The 22,348-nt window shown below is 38.7% G+C and overlaps 1 protein-coding gene and 1 long non-coding RNA gene across 5 annotated transcripts in view; one reads left to right on the top strand and one right to left on the bottom strand.

Moving 5' to 3' along the window:
- Nucleotides 1-19,292, bottom strand: part of LOC147829666 (uncharacterized) — a 63,930-nt gene extending 44,638 nt beyond the window's left edge. For both annotated transcript variants that reach the window (XR_015448756.1, XR_015448755.1), the window contains exon 1: nt 18,971-19,292. This is a non-coding gene — a long non-coding RNA (uncharacterized LOC147829666). The remainder of the gene's footprint in view (nt 1-18,970) is intronic.
- Nucleotides 17,858-22,348, top strand: part of Casd1 (CAS1 domain sialic acid O acetyltransferase 1) — a 45,072-nt gene continuing 40,581 nt past the window's right edge. Inside the window, exon 1 of one of the 3 annotated variants that reach the window (XM_087204714.1) lies at nt 17,858-18,473. In XM_087204714.1, coding sequence (XP_087060840.1) covers nt 17,960-18,473 — 514 coding nt within the window. In that variant the 5' untranslated portion in view covers nt 17,858-17,959. The remainder of the gene's footprint in view (nt 18,474-22,348) is intronic. The other 2 variants (XM_021242843.2, XM_004862694.3) reach the window with 2 other exon arrangements.

Genomic DNA, 22,348 nt, shown 5'->3' with positions numbered 1-22,348 from the left:
GTAACTATTTGCATAAGTGTAAAGTATAGCAGGTAGAAGATAAGGATTGTGCTGAGAAGACAGTAATTCGTATTAAAGAAACCAGGAACATTGCTATGAGAGGGTTGAGCACACGTTTTAGGCAGTCTGTGCATTCTTTAATGTGGTTATGGAACTGGACTCTAATGAGGATTGAAGCATATGGCTCTGGGCAGAGATTCCTATCTCTGGAGTTTCAAGCTAATTCTAAGGAGGAAAGGTTTCCTGTTCTGGGTTTTAAATCATAAATATCAAAGAGCAGAACTTTTAGCTGCCATGTTTTCATTATCTTCTACACATTTCCTATCTGCTACTAAATTAGTGGCTTTCTCTTGGCATGATTAGTCTGAACTATTTGTAACAACATTTGAATTTATTTCAATCTTCTAGCAAACATATATGCTTCAGACCATAGATGTCAATTATAATTATATACTTAAATATGTACACATAAACAATGGGTAAGGATTTAATCTTTGGGTATGAAGAGCTTGGTGAGATGAAAGCCAGAATAACATAAGTGAATTTTTGACAACTATGTAGATAAAATAGTCCCAAAGAGATCATAACAAAACAAATGTGAGATATCTCAGCAGTTTCTTACCACTGAGACCAAAATTATTTAGAATTATATGATATGTGTGATCCATGAAATAAAATTAGGTTACCAAATCCAGAGTCTTCTATAAGTAGGCAAAGGCCAAGAAAATGCTTGAAAAAATTTAAAAAATTGCCATCAAAATATTTTGCCATGGCCACGTGGCCTTCTGTTATGTGGCTCCTGCCCATTTTGCCAGAAGTCTCCTCTCTCACTGCCCATCTCATCTCACTGACCGTATTAGTCAGCTTTCCCACTGCTGGGACACAATACCTGCCTGACACCCATACCTCAAAGGAGGGAGGTTTATTTGGCTCCTAGTTCAGTCCACGGTGGGCTGGCTCCAAAGCAAAAAGGGCAATGGTGAAAGGGCATAGCAGAAGAAAATTGTTCCCCTTATGGTGGCCAGGGAGCAGAGAGACAGAAGGGAACTGGGGACAAGAACACACACCTGCAGCTGACCCACCTACCTCCTAACAGCACATTCAGCTGGGATCAATGGATTGATCACCTTTAAAAAAAAATCATGAGCCAGTCTCCTGTAGAAAGCTCCACCTCTGAACACATGAGAGATTTGGGGGACATTTTCAATCTAAACTATATCTCTTCTCTGCCCATTTGTTCAGACTATTTTCTCTTTTTTCTTTTTTTGTTCTTTTTCTCTAAGTTGATATGGCATAGAGGCGGATCTGCAAGCACATGCATAAGCAGATGACTGGAAAGAAAAGAAACTGCAGTCTCACTTCCTTACAGATATAGCTGGGGATTTAGCTCAGTGGTTCAGTCGCCTGCCAAGCAAACGCAAGGACCTGAGTTCGATCCCTGGTACCAAAAAAAAAAAAAAAAAAAGAACCTCCCTCTTACAGATATGCCCAGTCTCTCTCTGTAGGTGATTCTCTTCTGCTTCCCCTCACTTGGCTTCGGGGGTTAACAAATGCTCACATGACAAAGAGACATCCACCCAACTCCACTCTGCAGAAAGTAAATGGCAGTCACTCACTTCAGGCAGCTGGTTCTCTTTCTCCACATCTTCTCTCTAGAACCCTTTAACAGACATTAAGTAGGACAGACAGGGAAGCTGGCCTGAAATAGGAGAGACCCAGCAAGGCAATCACAAGCCTTGAAGGAGTGGCTGTTCTTAGCCCTTCTCTACCAAGTTTAAAGAAGGTTGCTACTCAGTGCTCAAAAAGAGAAAAGGATATTCCAGGACTAACTCTTCTGTAGCACCCTCGTGACCAGACTGGGACTAGAATCAGGGTCATCATTGATGTTCTTCCTCTCCTTTTCTCTTCTCTTTTCTTTTTTTTCTTTCTTTTCTTCCTTCCTTCCTTCCTTCCTTCTTTCCTTCTGGTTCTTCCCTCTCTCTTTGCTTCTGTTGTCTTCAATTTTCTTTTCTCCCCTCTTCTTTCTATTCCTCTTTTTCCGCATCTTCCACCTCTTTCTCTTTTCTTTCTTCCTTCCTCATCTCTCTTTTTCCTCCTATTTCTTTTTCTCTCCTGTTTTCTTTAAGTATGAAACAAAAGTCTGTAGTAATACATATCTAGAGAGTAAACATAGATTATACTAATTTTAGCTGGAATTCTGAAATGATGGAAAATCAGAACAGCAAATTGCCTAGTTTAGAATAATCTTTGATACATGACTTACCTAACTTCAAATGACCTTAAACTAAGCAAACTAATTTAGCTCTAAAGAAAGAATCTGAGGTGTGGTGGTACACACCTGTAATCCCAGCACTTTGGGAGGCTAATGCAGGAGGATCACAAGTTTGAGAATCGCCTAGACAATTTAGGGACTAAAGTGTAGCAAAATTAATAAATTTTTAAAAGGGCTGTGGATGTAGCTCAGTGCAAAAGCCCTATGTTCAATCCCCAGTACCATCTGATGTTCATATCTTTAATATGAAAAGAATCCCTGGTTACATAATTGTCTTTTCTCCAAAGCTTTCTGAAATAGGATAAAATTTTTGCAATTCCTTTTCCTACCTTTTAAAGAAACTCAGAATATTCATCCACCAAACCTACACTAGGGAAAAGAGATACTGAGGAATGTCACTGTTGGTTCACTTTAGGATTTTCCCTTCTAAAATTCTCTTCTAAAAATTCATAAGTGATTCTTGATCAAGTACATCAAAATAGACTTCTCTTTTCTCAACTGGCCACATGAGGCCAGTTGAATATTAAAAAATATTCCTGATTTGTAATTTTTAAAATTATCTGTTGAAAAGTAAAGATAACCTACAGAATGGGAAAAATAAGACTGCCAGCTATTCCCTGGATAGAAGACTAACATCTAGAATATATAAAGAATAAAAAAATCATTTAATAAAATAAAAGACCCACTCAGTGGGCAACTGAAATGAATAGACACTTCTCAGAAGAAGTGCAAATGATCAATAAATATATGAAAAGTGCTCAACATTGCTGGCCATTCAAAAATGCAAATTAGTTGATTTCATGAAGGCAGCCATTTTTTCTGGGGTTAGGTGGAATATCAGTGTAGTTTTCATTTGCATCTCTCGAAAGACCAATGATGTTGAACATTTTTTCATGCCTTTATTTGCTATTTCTACTTCTTTGTCTGAGAAATGTCTGTTCATTTCAGATGCCCATTTTTGGATTGGGTCTTTAAATTTGGGAGGTCTGATTTTTTTTTTTTTAGGTCCTTATAGATTCGAGATAGTAGACCTTTGTTTGAGGGATAGCTGGCGAAATTTTTTTCCCACATTGTGGGTTCTCTTCACACTGTTGGTGGTTTCTCTTGCTGTGCAGAAGCTTTTTAGTAAGAAGAGATCCCACTTGTTGATTTTTTGTGCTAGTTCACGGGCAACTGAGGTTTTGTTCACAAAATCTTTTCCCATACCAATGTCTTCAAGAGTTCTTCCTAACTTCTCTTCCAGTGGTTTAGTGTTTCTGTTTTAATATTTAGATCTTTAATCCATTTCAATTTTAGTTTAGTGCATGGTGAGATATAGGTCTAGTTTTTTTGGTTTTTTTGGTTTTTTTTTTTTTGGTACCAAGGATCAAACTCGGGTCCTTGCACTTGCGGGGCAGGCAGTGGAACCACTGAGCTAAATCCCAGACCCATCTAGTTTTAGTCTTTGGCAAGTTGAAACCCAATTTTTCCAGCACCATTTATTAAAGAGGTTATCTTTCCTCCAGTGAGGGTGTTTGGTTCCTCTGTCAAAGATGAGGTGGTTGGGCCAGGGATTTAGCTCAGTGGTTTCACCACCTGCCGTGCAAGCACAAAGCCCTGAGTTTGATCCCTGGTACCAAAAAAAAAAAAAAAAAAAAAAAAAAGATGAGGTGGCTGAGTGTGTCTGGAGGTGTTTCTGCATCTTCTAATCTGTTCCACTGATCCTCAGGTCTGTCTCTTTGCCGGTACCATGCTGTTTTTATCACAGTAGCTTTGTAGTATAGTTTCAGGTTGGGGATTGTGATGCCCCCTACCTTGTCTTTATTGCCTAGTACTGCTTTTGCTATTCTAAGTCTCTTCTTGTGTGTCATTATATTGTATACCTTAAATGTACCAATATAATTAATTTAAAAATGCAAATTAAAACAACACTGAGATTCCATCTTACTCCAGAGAGAATGACCGTCATCAATAAATCAAATAATAAAAAGTGCTGATGAGGCAGCAAGGAAGAAGAAATCCTTCTACATTAAAATCTGTAGGAATGAAAACTAGTATAACCACTATGGAAATCAGTATGGAGATTCCTCAAAAAACTAAAACTAGAAATTCCATCTGACTCAACTACTCCCCTTTTAGTTATCTTCCTGAAAGAGTTAAAGACATCATATTACAGGGATATATCCATACCTATGTTTATAGCAGCATAATTCATAATAGCTAAATCTTGGAAGCAGCCTATATGTCTATCAATGGATGAGTGGATTAAAAAATGAGATTTTTATACACAATGGAGTACTACTCTGCTATACAGATAAACTTCAGTCATTTGTAGGAAAATTGACATACCTTGAGACCATAATGTTAAGTAAAATAAATCAGACACACAAGCTTAAATATAGCACAGTTTCTCTTATATGAGAAGCCCAAAACATAAACAAAGAGCAAAATAAAAGACAGATAACAGAAAACAGAGAAATAGATCTTTTGCAAATGGGAGGAGACCAAGAGATGAAGGGAGGAGAGTGGCAGGGGAAGGGAATGAAATAAGAATTAAGACATTATGTAGCCAGTCATGGTGGCACATGTCTGTAATCCCAGAACTTGGGAGGCTGAGCTATGAGGATTGCTGGGAGTTTGAGGCCAGCCTGGGCTACACAGTGAGCTCAAGAGAGCAAGACATTGTCTCAAAAACAAGCAAACAAAAAAGAATTAAGACATTATGTACATGTACCAGTTCCCCATGAGGAATGTAATGTAGTGCAAACATAGACTAAAGAAAAGTAAAAGTTGAAAATAAAATTAAAATTAAAAAGAAAGAGAAAGCCCACTAACAGGTGGCAGGTGCGGTGAACTGAGAATCGATTAACTTGCTCCTAATAAACCCTGTGGTCAATAGCAAACAATAAATAAGTAAATCTCTGTTGAACTTGTAACATTTCACTGTGTCCTCTGAATTAGATTAAATCTGTAACACACGTTTATTTGTAAATTAGTGGGAAAATAATGATTTTGCCTTTTTATTTTGATCCTCAGGATAGAACCAGGGCTTTGCACATGCTAAGCATGTTGCTCTACCACTGAGCTACAACTTCAGCCATAATTTTATCTTTTTAAGAAGAATTACTTTAACATATTCAACAATTATACACTGTCACTTTTGTGCTTTTGTTTCTTTTTTTCTAGGTCTTGGATAAGAGTATTCAAATATATATGTCTTTCGTAATTCCATGGTCGGACCCAGGAAGAGGTGGGTACATCAGACCGCTGAGACAATACTGATTTCATCGTTAAGAAAGCACCTCATGTATTATCTGAGTCTGTTTGTACACAGACAAAAAGTTATCCCAAATTGGTGACGGCAGTATTTGGGAATCTGATTTTATGGTGTAATTATTTGGTGATTTCTCTTGGGATATATAGTGATCAGTATCTTTTAGATGAGAGATGTTGAAAAATCTGGTTAGTCTAGTTTTTGTCTTTTTGAGTATGTTTGAGCACAACTCAATCAAGAAAGCTTTTTTATGTTCCCTGAAAGTAAAACTCTTCTTTTGGACCAGCCCAAGTGCTTTTTATGGTGCTGGATGTACCACTGACTTATATAAGATTGTAAAACAGAAACTGCAAGCTCTCAGTAGAACTGAATGTCTTTAGTCTCAAAAACTCTTTACCTGTTATATGAGTTTGACATTTTTCCAACTATGAAGCATATAAATAAATTAAATCACAAAGACTCGGGCCGGGGATTTAGCTCAGTGGTTCCGCCGCCTGCCTCGAAAGCACAAGAACCTGAGTTCAATCCCCCGCACCAAAAAAAAAAAAAAAACCTCTCACATCTAGTTGCACTCTGATTTTTTTTTTATAGAGAAATACAAGTACTTGTATAACTCTAGTATTCACAAAATTCTCAGGAAACAAAGAAATTGAACATTTAAAGCTAGGCTTAAAAATTCTTATGGAACAATCGGAAGCATGCAAACACAAGGTTTGAATAAAAACATGAGTTCACATTGTGAAGGTGATTCTTTTACAGATTAGGCTTTTCAAGAACTTTTGGGTTGAAAAGAGCTCCATGACTCTTTGGGGGAAGGGGGTTACCAATGCGCTTGAATTGGTTTCCCATTGCTGCATAGCAATATCACCACACAGTTCGCAACTTGCAGCAATTAACGCTGCTGAATTCTTCTGATTGATCTAAGATAAATTAATCAGACTCACTACAGGAAGGAGAGATTCTAGTAGTAATGTCTCAAAATAAGGTGAGAAGACAATACTTACAGGGCTTGGGATCTGGATTTTAGCGGTTAAAGCACCTTGGTCAAGACAGAAGACTCATTGAGCTGGAAGACACCCCATGACGTAATAGTTGAGAGTCAGGAGATACAGGAAGGCCAGCTTCCTGACATGAGTCTTGCTAGGTAATTTTATTTTTAAATAAACTACCTATTTTCTAGATAAGCTATCTATTATCCTGATAGGAAACCTGTTTGGCCAAATGAACAAACTATATGGATAAACTGTCTTTCAGGGATTTCCTGAAGCAAATAGTGAAGTTATTTATTGTTTTACACCTTTAGGCTCCTGGACAAGAATTTCTTAGGACAAATAGTTAAGTCAAATTGATACAGAGTTTAAAAAAAAATAAAAAGAAAGAAAAATAATTAATGTATTTCTCAGTTCTTAGGCCCAATCATTAAGCTATGTGAATGAAAATGGTTTAAATTCTTGAATTTTAGTACTGTACAGATAAATGATTTTCCAAGTTGTAGTGTTGCAACTGAATCAAGATCCTTATTTATCTCTAAAACTTTGGACTATGTTTGGTGAAAAGGTACACAAATTTGTTAACACAAAAAAAAGAAAAATCACAGTATGGGGGACAATCACACACACAAAAGAATATGATTACCCACTTGTTTAACATAAAAAAGTTTATAACCCTTTTTCTAGAGGCAAGAGGGAGAATGGGAAATGTAGACCATTTTGAAGGCATCTAAAGCATTATTCTAGGAATGAATGGTCCCAGAGACAGTGTCTTTGCAATTTAAATGAGCCTTAAATGCTGGCGGGGCTGTGGGGAAAGAGGAACCCTTCTCCACTGTTGGTGGGAGTGTAGACTGGTGCAACCACTGTGGAAATCAGTATGGAGACACCTCAAAGAACTAGGACTGGAAGTCCCATTTGACCCAGCTATTCCCCTGCTGGGTATCTTCCCTAAAGAATTAAAATAATCATACCACAGTGATATATGTGCACCCATGTTCATAGCAGCACAGTTTGTAATAGCTAAAACTTGGAAACAGTCCAAATGTGCATCAACTGGAGACTGGATCAAGAAAATGTGGGGTTTTTAAAAAATAAAATGGAGTACTACTCAGCCATCAAAAATGAGAAATTAGAGACATTTAATGCTAAATGGATGCACATTGAGGCAATACTCTTAAGTGAAATAAACAGGACACACATGTGTAAATACCAAATAGTTTCTCTAGTGTGAGAAACTGAAAGTGTAAATAACGACTAAAAAGTATGATAGATAATGTGAAATAGGAAGAAAAGGGGCAAAGGGGAGGGGGAAGTGGGAGGGGTAGGGGAAAGGAAAGAAGGGAATGGAATTAATATGAGAAAATGAAAAAATGGAAACAAAGTCTTTGTAAATAGGGAGGGATGGAGGAGTTGAAGGGAGGGCAGGGGAAGTGAGAAAAAAGTAAGAACCAAGAGAGTATGTAAAGGTCCATATCTCCAATGATGAATGTCATTATATTGTACACCTAAAATGTACCAATAAAAGGATATACAAAAAAAAATGAGCCTTGGACTATTCTTGAGTTATTTTTTTTTCTTAAGTTATTTAATGGATAAACTTGCACTCTTTGATAACTTTAAAGTAAAATAGAATATTGAAATTTGACCATCCAATATATTTCCAGCATATACTTTTCTTTCTTATATCCAATGCATCTATTAGTCACATTAATGATTGTGTTTACAAATTTAAAAAAAATTTAAAAATGGGTGTGTAGGGCTGGGGATTTAGTTCAGTGGTTCCGCCACTTGCCTCGCAAGCGCAAGGTCCCAAGTTTGATCTCCAGTACCAAAAAATACAAAACAAAAAACAAAAAACAAAAAAAATGGGTGTGTATGACTCGAAGGGGGCTATATGAGTATATCCATGAGTTATTCTAATTTTCTAAGCTATGTATGGGAAATATTTCTTATCCACTCTGCCAGTTTTCTCTATGAAGTAGAAGTTAGCGAATTTCACCTCTGGTGGTACACACTTGCAATCCCAGTGGGAACCTCAAATAATTGGAGAGTTCAGGGTGTGAGGCCAGCCTAGGCCATGTAGAGAGTTCAGGCCAACTTGGACTACCTGGCAAGACCTGTCTCAAAATGCAAAATAATAACAATGAAAAGAAACCTGTTAATTTGGCTAGAAGTTATAATTAATATTGGTAATCAAAGACTACATTGAAGCAAGCATAGCAAAAAAGTAGGCATACGAATGCAAGATCATGAAATGTATTTTTGTTTTCAAAGAAAAAAGAATATTTCTATTTTAAAGTCAATGATCTGGGTTTTCAAGAATATAAAAAGGATTATGTAAGACAAATCATTATACATACAGAAAGTTATAGGCATGCAAAAAAGAAATTATTTGCCTCAACTTCAGATAATGATTTGGAAAAGAAACAAGAAAATATACTCAATTTTTGACAAAATTCACTCCATTTTGATAGGTTTATAATTTTAAAAATAGGGCAGAGCTCATGAATCCTTTTCTGTGATTGTATTAACGTAAAACGAGAATTTGTTTTTTGTGTGTATTAAAGACAGCTTATCTTCAACTATTTGGTTTTCTCTTAACAAAAGGTAGTAAAGGGCTGGGGATTTAGCTCAGTGGTTTCGCCGCCTGCCTTGCAAGTGCAAGGACCCGAGTTTGATCCCCGGTACCAAAAAAAAAAAAAAAAAAGGTAGTAAAAGGTTATTCTTTTACATTTTATTTGATCATCAGCCTACGAGGCAGAAATTCCATATTACCATCAGAATAGCTTTCTGTGGTTTGTGTTGATTTTGTTGAGCTTTTATCAAGCAACAAAAATTTAAAGTTCTTCATTTCTAAAAGAGTTCAGACTTTTTTCTTATGTGTCACTTTCTTGTTACTTAAAATATTGTATTTTATGTTAATGGGTATGGAAGCATTGTTCCTCACGCACATCTGGTCCTGTTTTAATAGGTGATTCATAGTTCTCTGATGACTTGATTTTTCTTTATCACAAATGTGTCTTTGACTTCAGAAAAACTCGGGATTTCTTTACACATAAAACTATCTTTTAAATTTTCTATAATCCCTCTAGAAAATTTGTTGTTTTGTCTTATGAAAGAAATGATGCCAAAAATAATTGTTATTCTTGACACTTTTTTTTGTTTTTTTTTTTTGGTACCGGGGATTGAACTCGGGTCCTTGTGCTTGCGCAGCAGGCGGCGAAACCACTGAGCTAAATCCCCGGCCCTCTTGACACTTTTTAAAAAAATTAGCTCAACACAATCATATGAACTGGTCAGAGTGGTCAAATGAAAGGATAAATTTTATAAATAAAATACAATCTGTGTGCATCTTTCTGAGATTGTATCCATTATAAAATAGATCAGAAGGCCCTGGAGATGTGTCCGTGCTGTCATTGTCCAAAATACATAAATCAAATTCTCATAAAGGAATTACATGCCACATTCCAGTGTAGAAGTTTGCTGTCTTTATCGCTGACATTTTTGATTATCCAATAAGTGAATTGTCATCATGTATTCTCATTGACAGATTTCTGTTATCTTCCAATGCTTGCCTAAAGGCTAATAGATTAAAATTTTTGTCCTCAAAAAAAGCCAACCTCAGAACTTCATGGAAAGGATTGCATTAAGTACTGGCATTTCAATGAATAAGTCCATGAATAGCAACTCTGGAGCATAGAACAAAATTGTTTGCATAACTCTCAGATGTATATGGGGCGGGGGGGGAGGGGGACTCAGTTGGAATTTCTAGGATTTAGTACAGAAGCAGATGACCACATACAGCAGCCTGATGACCCAAGACACAGCAGAATATGACACAAATACATACCCAGGAATGGTGGCTTATGTCTGTAGTCCTAGCTACTTTAGAGGACAAATTCAAGTTTAGAAAGACCTTGTCTTAAAATAAAATTTATAAAGGGTTGGGGATATAGCTCACTGGTAGAGCACTTGCCTACCATGTGCATAAGACCTGGGATTGATCCTTAGCACTACAATCAATCAATAAAGAATTGATGAGTAATATTTAATAATAGTTGTTTGGTTGGTAATACTTTGGGCATTTACGTGTTAACTGTCTACTTTCTGATGTGTGCAGCCTTTTCTTTTTGTGTAATTTATTTCTAACTCTTTAATGCTCAACATCAAATGAAAGAGTTTTTTAAAAATGGCTTACAACTCTCAATACATCCTTTAGAATTTAGAATTAAATATTTTTACTGGGTCTTCACACATTTTGTTGAAATAAAGTTGCCTGCACAGGGTCAATAAGAAGCTGTCTTCTTTCTCACCAGGAATAAAATTATTTAAAAATTATATATTTCACCCTAAATAAAGAATTTTTACTCTCCTCAATTTTAATAGTCATATGAGGTCATACCTGGATTCATATTTCAGAATAAATGACATTTAACCAGATAAGGAAAAGCCCATGATGAAAGAGCAATGCCTACCAAACTCATTGAAGAAAAAACAAAGCTCTGTTAGGGTTAAAGCCTACAGGTGAGATAAGTAACATCACTTGCTGGTCAGCTGGATACCTTGACATATTTGGAGATCTTAAGTAGAAAATAATTTGCCAGAATCTAAATGTAATGAAGGTGAAGTTTTGGTGGACAGATTTTATTGAGCTTGATTTCCTACTCTTGGGATAGAAGGAAAAATAATAGACATTTAAATGATCAAATCCAATATTCCTTAATGAAATTACTGGTAGAATTTAATTCTTCAGCCTTGGTAAGTCAATCTATATTGAATGTTCAAGGAAGCATAGGATTAGCTTTTGCTGAGCTATGTAAACAATCAGGCCAAAACATAATGAAACTTGCTGTGTGTGTGTGTGTGTGTGTGTGTGTGTGTATGTGTCTGTGTGTGTGTGACAGAAAATAAGCTCTGGAGGTTAGTAGGTTATTTATATTCTAAACAGGACAATGGGATTGTTAAAGCAAATGTATTCAAAACTTGGATATAGGGTGAAAAATGGATTCACAAAAGGTAAGCGCTTTAATGCCACGCTGTGTTGTTTTAACAGGCTCAACCAAATATTATTTAACTGTTTAACTTCCTGCAACAGGCGACTCTCTGTTAATTCAGCATTCAATCTCTGTGACAGTATGTTTACTTGCGGATACAGAGCTGTATGAAACTGAAGAACAACTGCTCATGAGTTCACCAGTAATGAGGAAGTTTGAAGGAGGAAAGAAGTTTTTACTGAGCGTGATCTAAATGTCAGGAACTATACATTACTCATTTAGTCATAAAAAAAACCTTGAGTGATAGGTGTTATTATCTTCGTTTCACAAGTATGAAAATTGAAGTTCAACAGGTAAAATGATTTGCCTCATTGTTTAGCTAGTAAATGGTACAGCCAGATGTCAGATTCCAAATGTTCTTTCAAAAGCCTACGCTCTTTTTACTACATTATTCTACCCCCGTAGTAAAAACTTTTTTCTAACAACCACAGAGTTATACCTGCCACTCCTGCAAACTGAAAATGATATCTAAATGTCACAAAAGAATATGCTAGTTAGAAAAGCAGAATTTCATGATGAGAAATGTAAGTGTATTTTCTGTGTGCAGAAAGTAAAAAGATCTGTGAGTCATCTCTTCAACCCACTAAGTGTTTAGTTGAAGATTGCTCTTCATCATCCAGCTAGATGGCAATTAGAAGTGTGTGAGACAAAATATCCCTTGGGAAAAACTGGCTAAAGAATAAATCATGTAAAGTGCTTCACAGACATTACTTAATACATTTTCACACATCGCTGTGAGCAACACAGCCTTACCCAAAAGCAGGCCTAATTTGTTTACAGGCATTCAAAGGTGATAACAGCGTACAGTGGAAGGCCAAGATGCAATAACAGCATTTGACTTACCTGAGGCCTACAGCAGTCGGGCCATTTCAGCTGAGACAACTCTAAGCTAATTAATTGCTATTGTTTTTCCTTAACCTGCTTAATGAAAATGTCAGCGCCATTTGGGCCTTGAGGCTATGAAACCAGGCAGGTCATTTAGAATTTTCCTTTCCCTTTCCATTTGCCCTGATCTGCTCTCATCAATGGTTAACATCCTTCACTTTAGAAACAATGGGAGATATTCATATTCACGTTCCCTAAGGGATACCATGGCTTTTAAAAAGCAGTGAACTGTGAATTTCCGGCTAATCTAAACCAACTATTTCATAGAAAGGAGAATTTGTCTTTGCCTTTGAGGAAGACTCAGGGCAAAGTAATTGTCTCACTACATTCTTTTCTCTCCATTGATGAAAAGTGTTGGTTTCACCTGAAAAAGTGTAAGCTGGGAATGGAGTGGATGAACGTTTCCAATTTCTATCCTGGGCTAAAGAGTATTAAGGGTGGGAGGGCAAAGCAAGCAAGTGTCATACAAGAAAATTTAGTATGTGCTGTATTTTCTGAGTTTTAACACTTTAATATACTTTAATGTAAACAATAAAATGAAAAAAATGTTGCAATAATCTTTCCTTAACTTGTTCCTTTCCCAGTCTTTCCAGAGTATCAGAAAGTGATCTCAACAGCCACCAAATAGTTTTTCAAGCCAGAACCAGAAGTCACCCCATTCTATTTCTTCTCTCCCACAGGCAATCAATCCATCAATAAATTTTGTCAATTTTACTTCTAAAATTTGCCTCCAATCTGTCCACTGTTCTCTCATCTGCTTTGCTTCCACCTGTGCCCAAACTACTACAACAGAGGCTACCAGTGTATGGAAGGAAGAGTTTTCCTACAAGTACAGATATTTAGAAACACAACTGGTCACAAAACAAACAAGACAGGACAGAAGCTAAGCAAGTGAAGAAAACAGAATGCACTTGAGATAAGAGAATTTAGGTGAAAAGCACCAGAGCCCTAACTTCAAGTGACTACAATTAATTTAAAGACAAACTCAACACTTACGATTATAGGTGAATTCAGGATGCTTTCCTTATACTGAAAACTAATATGTAATATATGAAACTTACTTTTTACAAATACTAAATGATTATTGAGATTTTTGTATCATTTTACAATGAAAAGTTCCAGATTTTAAAAAAGACATAAACATAAAATAATTGAATAAGACTTCAGAATTTGCGTTTATTCTTTCATATCAGTTCGTAAGTAGCTGAGTAAATATAAACTGGGTACTTGTTTTGTTTAAGGCACACCTGAGTTGATCAAAGGTTCTAAAGGGTGATGTTCAAATTCATCGTGATAAAAATAAACCTTTTTGAATTTTCTAGAGGACATTGTCCTCTCATTTAGATAAGCAAAAATTCAGTTTTGAAAATATTTTCTACCATGATCTTAAAAATCCTAAGAAGAAAAGTATCTCAATTTTTTGTAATGTTCTTCATGAAATGATCTTTAATTTGAAATTAAGAATTTACTAAATTGGAGGCATATCCATGTGCTAAAAGATAATTTTAAAGATATAACTGACTTTCAATCAGATGTAAAATGAACATATGTCAAAGCTTTTACTGAATCCATTCATTATGTAAGGCAACCAGTAAGATATTACAACCAGTTCAAAGGAAAATTTTAAAAACTACAAATATAAGGGTCAGCTGGAATGGTGAAATAAATTTGCTTAATACTGTAGTTCTAAAATTTTAAATCTGTTCAGTGTTCACAGTGCAATAATTAACTGAATCCCAAATGAGACATAATTTGCATTTCTATGGAGAAGAATCATTTGCATTATTATAAGTATTATGCAATTTACAACTATGTAAAACAATTCAAAAACAGTGAAAGGTACAGAGACCCCACAGAATTAGATAATCTAGACAATGCCTGGTTTTCCATTGAAGACAACCATAATATTTTTGTTCACTAGTTTTCTTTACAAATATTACAGAAAGGACTAAACCTCTTGCCTCAATACATAAAATCTGGAGGGAAGTAAATGAGGAAGAGGAAAATAAACATAATGACTGAATAAGTTACAAAATGCATTGAAATACTGCTCAAAAGACAGAACTGATATTTTTCCAATATACATACACGTATGCACAAGTGATGAAGATATCTGTTCTGAAGAGAGGGGCCCTATGCTGATTGTGTATTTAAACACAGAAACAAATTGCTAATGAGAAATCGGAAGAAGAAAAGATTCATACTCACATAAGGAAGTATAGGCTCAAACTAATGGAAGAGGCAAAATAGCAAATCTTTAAAGGAGAAAAGTTTTAAGTAAGTAGAATAAATAAAAAATAAACAGAAACGTAAGTATAATAAACTAGGCATGGCACATACCTGCAATCCCAGCGCTCTAGGAAGGATTGTAAATCCAAGTTCAACCTGGGCAACAGAGTGACTTAAACTTACCCTGTCTCAAAATAAAAATTAAAAAGGGCAGAAAAGGCCCTGGATTCAATCCCCAGAAATACACACACACACACACACACACAAAACAAGTACAATAAATAGAATATGAAATATGAGGGGGAGAATAAATAGAATATAGGATATGGAGGGAAAGTATTTTTACGTGTAAAGTTCTTAACTCATAGTTTAGCATAATTGGATAAAATAGAAGCTAAGAGAAGGGAGATGATTTAGGTCACCAAACACTTAAACTTGTTGAGAGATTAGGAAGTCATTTTCTTCCAATACAGACCCATCAAGTTCTCAAGAAGAGAAGTGACAAGATGAAATATGTCTTAGACAAATGATCCTAGCACTGCACTATGGGAAGCGGGAGGATCACAGATTCAAAGCCAGCCTGGACAACCTGGAGACTTCATGAAACTTAGGGCTCCAAAATTAAAAAAAAAAAAAAATAAGAAAAGGGCTGGCAATTTATCTCAGTGTGAAAGCTCTGGGCTCAATCCCCACCCAAGCCCACCAAAAGGATAGGAAGCATTTGCAAACATTGTAGAGATAAACTGGAGGTAGAAATAAGGAAGGAAAACTTGTGAGAACAGGTTCCCAAGTGAATGATATTGACACAGTCATAAACACAGATGAAAAGTGACAGCCGAATCAGGAAGGAAGGCATAATGTTTGTTTTAAGGTAACTGTTGAAAGAATTTCAATCAGGTGTTTTCTCCTTTTCTGTTTCCTCTCTTAGATTACTAGGAGGTGATACAACCTGCCAAGTGTCAGTAAACATTCTCAATAGTTTAGGGTTCCCTAAATAAGCATGGAGCCACTAACTGGTTTTTAGCAGCAAAGGATACATCAGATATAGGTTTAAGAAAGTTCCCTCTTCTCAGAAGGATCGGAGAGTGTAGGATTGGAGTTTTGAGTCAAACCTGAGGAAGACAAGTTTAAGGAATAAGAGAAGCAGGCAAGAAATCATACCTTATCCAAGGCAAAAGCACAGAGGCAGAGAGTGGAAGAGCTATTTGAAGTTAGAGGAGCACAAACATGATTGCAAAATCTTGGATTACTGGGTTGATGGTGAAAAAAATGAAGTATATGATGTTATGAAGAGGTTTAAAAAGAGATGTAGTATGGGGACGAAGGGATAAATATGGGCTGACATAACCAGACAGGTGTGTGCATGTGTGAAGAAGGCAACTGATCCCAGGAGAGTGATAAGGACACTCATGGCCAAGTGATCTCATCACCAGGGAGTATCCAAAAGAGGGCAGACAACAGATCCTTGGTTAATACAATTTAGAGGGACCAAGAAAGGGTCTAGAGAGGAAGGAGTAAAACTTACGGATGGGTAACAAATGTTAGGTAGAGCGGTCAACAGTGTCAGATGTTATAAAATGGTCCAGAAAAATAAGGAATATAAAGTGTCCTTTAGATTTAACAAAAGGTCTCGATGAAGAACAACAAAGTGTGCTAAGGAGAGAATGGAAATTGAGCAAGTGAAAACTGTAAGGCAACACTATTCTTTCTAGATGTTTGTTAGAGGAGAAAAGACATGGAGAGGTAAACATACAGGAACATAGAATCCATGGATATTTTTTATTCAAAAGAGAAACTTAATGGTAGAAGGCAGCCAGGTGAGAAAGAGAATTCAAAGAGGGCACAGAATAAAGGTAATTTAAATGGCGACAACTGATGTAGGAATCAACCCCCAAAGACTGAGGGTGGGGGTGGGGGCTCAGAACAGAGGTAGAAGGATCATCTTTAAATTAGAGGAAAGGACAAAAAAGTTCACGAGCTATTTACAATATTTCAGAAAGCCTTCTGGAAATTGCAATTAAATAAAATGTCAAGTTTCTTTACTTTTGGCAGGCATGAAATCAACCCTATGGGCTTACACTGGTTATTGAAGCTTGAGCAGAAATTCTAATTTGCTGTTGATGACATCATAGGAATGTCTAGGACATGACTGGCAGACCATATATTGTGAGCAGTTACTTATTTGGTTTTTACAATATCTGATTTAATACTGCCGGCATATGATCAACCCAAGATCAGAAGAATGACAGCCAAAATTAAAAGACTATTTGCAAAGAGCAGCGTCTAAGTGTTTCTAGACTTATTTAACTTTATTGCTTATTAGCATTACATTCATGACAGTGATATATGTGATTTCATTTAAGTGACAAAATCTTTGAGGATATGAAGTCCATGGCTGAAACTATAATAAAGGGTCCTTGAATAAAAAGGGAATCATTAGACAAGATCTCTATAGTCCCTTCATATCTTACATCCTATAATTTTGAGAAGGGCCTATAGACACATACAGAAATAGCTAAATGGCCAAGCTATAAAAATGCTCGACAACACCTCCACTAACCAATGCCTCATTCTAAACACCATAGGCTATGTGGATAACTATCTCAACCTCAAGCAATGTAAATAACCATTCCCATCTGAAAGATACCACCAGAAAGAAGAAATATACTTCTTTGGGATTAAAAAAAAAATTGTAAAGCAGTGCTTGCTTTATTGACAGTTGCAAAACATTTACCATTATAGGGTAGGGATGACTGTCATAAGCATACGTTTTGTTTTGTTTTTTCCTGCGCTCCAAGCCAAGCTTTGTGTCAATACACATGAGAATTAAAGTCTCTATCACCCATACCTACACTACGTTCAGCTCATTCTGTACTTTCCACCCTGTACTTCGGTGCATCTATGCCCCCTGGAACTGGGGAAACAGAACATTAAAGGGGGACTGGGAGTTTCAAGAGAAAAGGGCCACGCAGCGAGTTAAGCCCTTCCTCGTGGGTTGGGTGTTACTCCCACCAGCAATCCCAGCACCTGGCTGGCACCACCTGAGTGCAGCCAGACTGGCCAGACAGGTGCAGAGAGCCTCACACTGAGCCCCCAGGACGCTGGGCGGGTTCAGGGAGTAGAAAGTCCAGAAAAGGGTGTGACAGGGAAGGAGGGACGGGTCGATGTGAGCCTTGCTCCCGGAACTGTAGTTCCAGTGTCCCAACCTGGGCTCAGGTAGCGGCCAGGCCACCCGGAGTCAGTCCAGCACTCGCCCGACACCAGTCCACTTCCCATGTCTCTGCCGCAGCCGCCCGCCGCTTCCCGTGAACCGGTGACCCCGGGGGACCGGCCGGGGCCAGTGGCCCCAGAGCCGCCGCCACCAGCGGCCGGAGCCCCTTCTCAGGCGCAGCCGCTATTAAGGCAGGAGGCTCCGGAGGAGGAGGAGGAGGAGGAAGGGGAGGAGACAGGCGTCCAGGGCGCCAGGGGACCCGGCACGGCCGAGCAGCGGCGACGGGTCTGGGGCGAGGCCGAGGAGGGCCTAGCGGAGGCCGGGGGCGCCGGGGCCGCGGGGTCAGGCTCCCCGGCGGGCGGCGGCGGGCGGCGGCCCCAGTGCTGCCCCTGCGCGGCACCCCTTCCCCGCGCCGCCGCGCGCTGTTGTCATGGAGGAACCAAGATGGCGGCTCTGGCCTACAACCTGGGCAAGCGGGAGATCAACCACTACTTCAGTGTGAGGAGCGCCAAGACGCTGGCGCTGGGGGCCGTGGTGCTGCTCGCCGCATGTCACCTCGCCTCTCGCCGCTACCGAGGTGAGCGGTCCTCCCCCTCCCCGGGCCGGCCGGGGAGGCGGCGACGCGGCGTTGGGAGGCCGCCCCCTCGCCCGACACACGCCCACGCTCGCGGCCTCCCGCCCGGCCCGGCCCGGCCCGGCCCGCGGAGGCGGTGTCCCCACGTGCCCCTGCTGTCCCCACGCGCGGAGGGCGCCCCGGCGCGTGGCCAGGGTCCCGCCCGCCGCCCACCGGGGTCGCCACGCCGGGCTTGCCCGCCTGAGGGCCGCCGGGTCGGAGGCCGCGGCCGGGCTCGCGTGCAGGCGGCCTGGGCGCGAAGGAGTGGCCACCCCCCCACAGGCCGCCCTCCAGAGCGGAGTCCGCGCCCTGTGGCGTTGGGGTCTGGCTCGTTCGCCTCCGTCGGATCCGGCCTCTGCCCTGTAACTGCAGGGCCTAACTGTTGGACAGCGGCAAGGGCTGCCCGATTTCCTTGGCCAGCAACAAGGTAGTCTCTGCCTGAGATGCCCGTGGTCACCTACCCCTCAGCCTTTGGTATTCACACACGTCTCCAGGGTTTGGGTTGCACGCTTCTCAAAAAGAAAGTCAAGACATCAGGGCTAATTTCTGAAAAGAAGTTAGGAGTTGACAGGAGTAGAGGTGGTCAATGAGAACAACGTGCAAGCAGTTTGAATGGAGGCCTTCCGGATGGGTTTGCAAATTGGCGCAGAGGCCAAGCAAAAATATGGCCTTTTTAGTTAAGAATGAGTTACCTTTCAGTAATTAAGGGATTTACTTGTCCTTGTTGGTAGATTTGTTTTTCCTATGTAAAAAAAAAATGCCACCACGGGAGGGGCTGACAGGTGGAGCGAAATTAATAATGATAGGCTCTTTTATTTTTGGCTCTCAGTACTATCAGAGCCATTGTCTGGACAGCTCTTAGTGACTGTGAGATTAATTAGTGAAGACCTAATGTGTAATGGACAGGTGCACATTATCTCTGTGTCCATTTAACTCCACACCCACTTTGGCAAAATATCCAGTAAATGGATACTGGTATCAGAGTTTTCTAATCCCAGGAGATCTTTCAAAGTGTAGGTCATTTTGATCAATTTTGTTCCTGCCAACTCTTGAATATTAAAAATTTTATGCTTTAGCACCATACTGGATGAACAGCTCATAATATAAATATACGAAGTTGACCTAAAAAGGTACATTCCTTACATCTATTTGACCTCTCTCCTCTAACCTCTTACATATTCACAGCCATTTGACCTGACAGGGCTTTGGTTGATCTGCAAGCAGTGCAATGGAAATCCAGCACTTTTATATGCAAAATATAAGTAGCTGTGTTGTTGCATCGATTTGTGACAATTTTGAGTACTATTTCTTTCAAGTACCATTAATCATTGTATGCTAGTTAGGTGTGAGATAACAGTAATTAACTCAAATCTGTGTGATGTTAGAGATAAATTTTATAACTGTAGTGCTCTTGTCCTAAAGGTGAATATAGAGTCCTTCTTCCTGTGATGACTGTGCTTTTTATCTTTTGATAAGCTTTGAATACTAATTTTTATATTTAGATTATGTGTTGTGTCTTATCAAGATCTGTCATCAGTGGGGGGAAGAGAATTTTAGATGGGCCCTTGTGAGTCAAGTAGGCAATTGAACTGTTTGTAAGCCTCCTCCAGAAGCGAGTCATTGGTTCCTGTTGGTGCATCAGGGCCTGGAGTGTGAAGCCCACACCTGGTGTGTGTACTTGTTCACACTTGAGTGGTGAGAACCTGAGCCAGAGACTGCTTGGAAAAACAAACAGCTTCCAAGGAACATTTTAGCCATCCCCTGTTTTGGCAGTGTCAGGCAGTGTCAGGTGCATTGTCCTTCATGCTAGCATAGGCATACTCCTGAACCACGTTGTTGATCTTTAGAGCAAAAAAGGACCTTATATATCACGTGAGAGTGAGGAGTGAGTTTGTGTATTGGGATCCTGGGTGTGGGTATATGTATGCCTCAGGCAAGGCACAGTGGGTACGGTTTGAATACACATATGTAGTCTCTCTTCCTTTACCACCTACAAGGAATCACACAGAGGAAGTAAAAAGAATCACACACAGGAAGTCAAACTTGAAAATGCTGGGTGTTGACTTTGAGCACTTATGATATGTAAGGCACTGCTACACTGAGGATTTTACATATGGTAACTTGTGTTGTTTTCCACCTATTCTGTGGGGCACACGCAGTTACCGTGTTTCGCTCCCCACCCCTGTTGGGCATCCCTGATCAGGATAAGACTTCAAAACTTTGATGGCATGTCAAAGTTTAGTTGATAACTTTTTTTTTTTTTGCTATGACAAAATAGTGATGTGTTTTATAATCAGTGTTTTTAGATCCAGTGAATTACTGTTTTATTTACATTTTAAAGGTAAGGCTGGAGAGGTTAAGTAAGTCTCATAAAAGGATACACAGCTATTGAGTGACTGAGCTGGGATTAGGACCGAGTTAGTTTGTCTCCTGCCAGTATGTGATAGTCCACTGTTCTCAGAGCTTCTTAGATGGTGAGAATTGTGGAAGATGAAGTAAAAAAGCATTTTCCGGGGCAGGGGAGGATGTGTTAAGCAATTTAGAAACACAAATTCATCCTCACAATACTAGCCAAGAGTTTTCCTATTCTTTTTTCCAACAAGAAGTAATTTAATAAAATTTGTATGTATAAAACTTCAAAATCTGACACAGGCCTATTTTTTTGTAACGTGTTTTTTTCTTATTCTTCTTAAACTCCAACCTCACAGTCTAAGCATCCTTTTCCCTTTTACACCTCTCGTAGTAGACATGGTTTTCCTCTGCCTGCAGTGACCTCTCAGCTTGAAAGACACTACATGTTTTCCTTCTAGGAACCTGTTCAAAGGTCATTGTCAGAGGAGGTAGGAATTGGTTCCATTCTGCCACACTGACTTGTGCCTATTTATCCTGTGGTATTGTAATAATTGGTATCTGCCATCTCCCCACAAACTGAGCTTCCAAGGGAATCTTCATCTGTAAATCCCGAGTCCAGCACACAGTAGGAACCCCACAAACAACTATCGGGTAGATTTTCAGTCTTTGTTTCCTTCCATTTTCCTCTCTGCTTTTGGTTCTTTTGTGGCTTTAATTGAATTTCATGTTCTAATGTCAATTTTAAAAGTAGAGGGTTTTTTTTTTTGCATTATTTCATAATAACTGACATTTAAAAAATTACTCAACTATATTTTTTCTAAATTTTTTCAATTTCTTATGTTCTTAAATCACAAAATGTGGATTAATAGTGATTACAGATTTAAAACATTTCTGTGACAAGAGCCCAGTGTTATAGCCTTAAAAATATTTCCATCTGGATAAATTTTAATTATTTAAATTGATAAATTAACTTTTGTTGAAGTTGAATTCCTTTCTGTCACTGAGCATATTAAATACCAATGATAAATATTATTCGGTGTTTTAGAGAAAAATAAACTGGAACAGGCTGTGGTGGCACATACCTGTAACCCCAGCGCTCGAGAAGCTGAGGCAGGAGGGCTGCCCTGAGTTTGAGGCCAGCCTGAACTACATAATGAGACCATGTCTCAAAAAAAATAAAACTAAAAATAAAAAAAGTTGAAACCTTCAGAAATTTAACTAAGAAGTAGCTATAGGTCTCTTACCCTTTCATTTTCTTTGAGTGCTAGAAAGATCCTGGTCATATATGACATTATTCGTAATGAGTCACTCTTAGCTTGTCTCAAAAATATATAAATGGTGTTTTTCAACACAGACTAAAATATAACTTGCTGAATTTTAGGCAAATGAATATTTCACAGATTGTATTATAAACTTGGTGATCTGGTGTTTTTCTGGTTGGTAGTAGGAAACACGCAGCTTAGTAGGATAATTTATCTAAAGGTACA

The sequence above is a fragment of the Heterocephalus glaber genome, unplaced genomic scaffold, assembly GCF_053883595.1.
Source record: "Heterocephalus glaber isolate CG9 unplaced genomic scaffold, H.glaber_assembly_v1.0 deba00000546, whole genome shotgun sequence".
Taxonomy (NCBI): Eukaryota; Metazoa; Chordata; class Mammalia; order Rodentia; family Bathyergidae; genus Heterocephalus; species Heterocephalus glaber.
The sequence above is the reverse complement of the archived record's forward strand: the minus strand, read 5'-3'. Positions and strand labels throughout refer to the sequence as shown.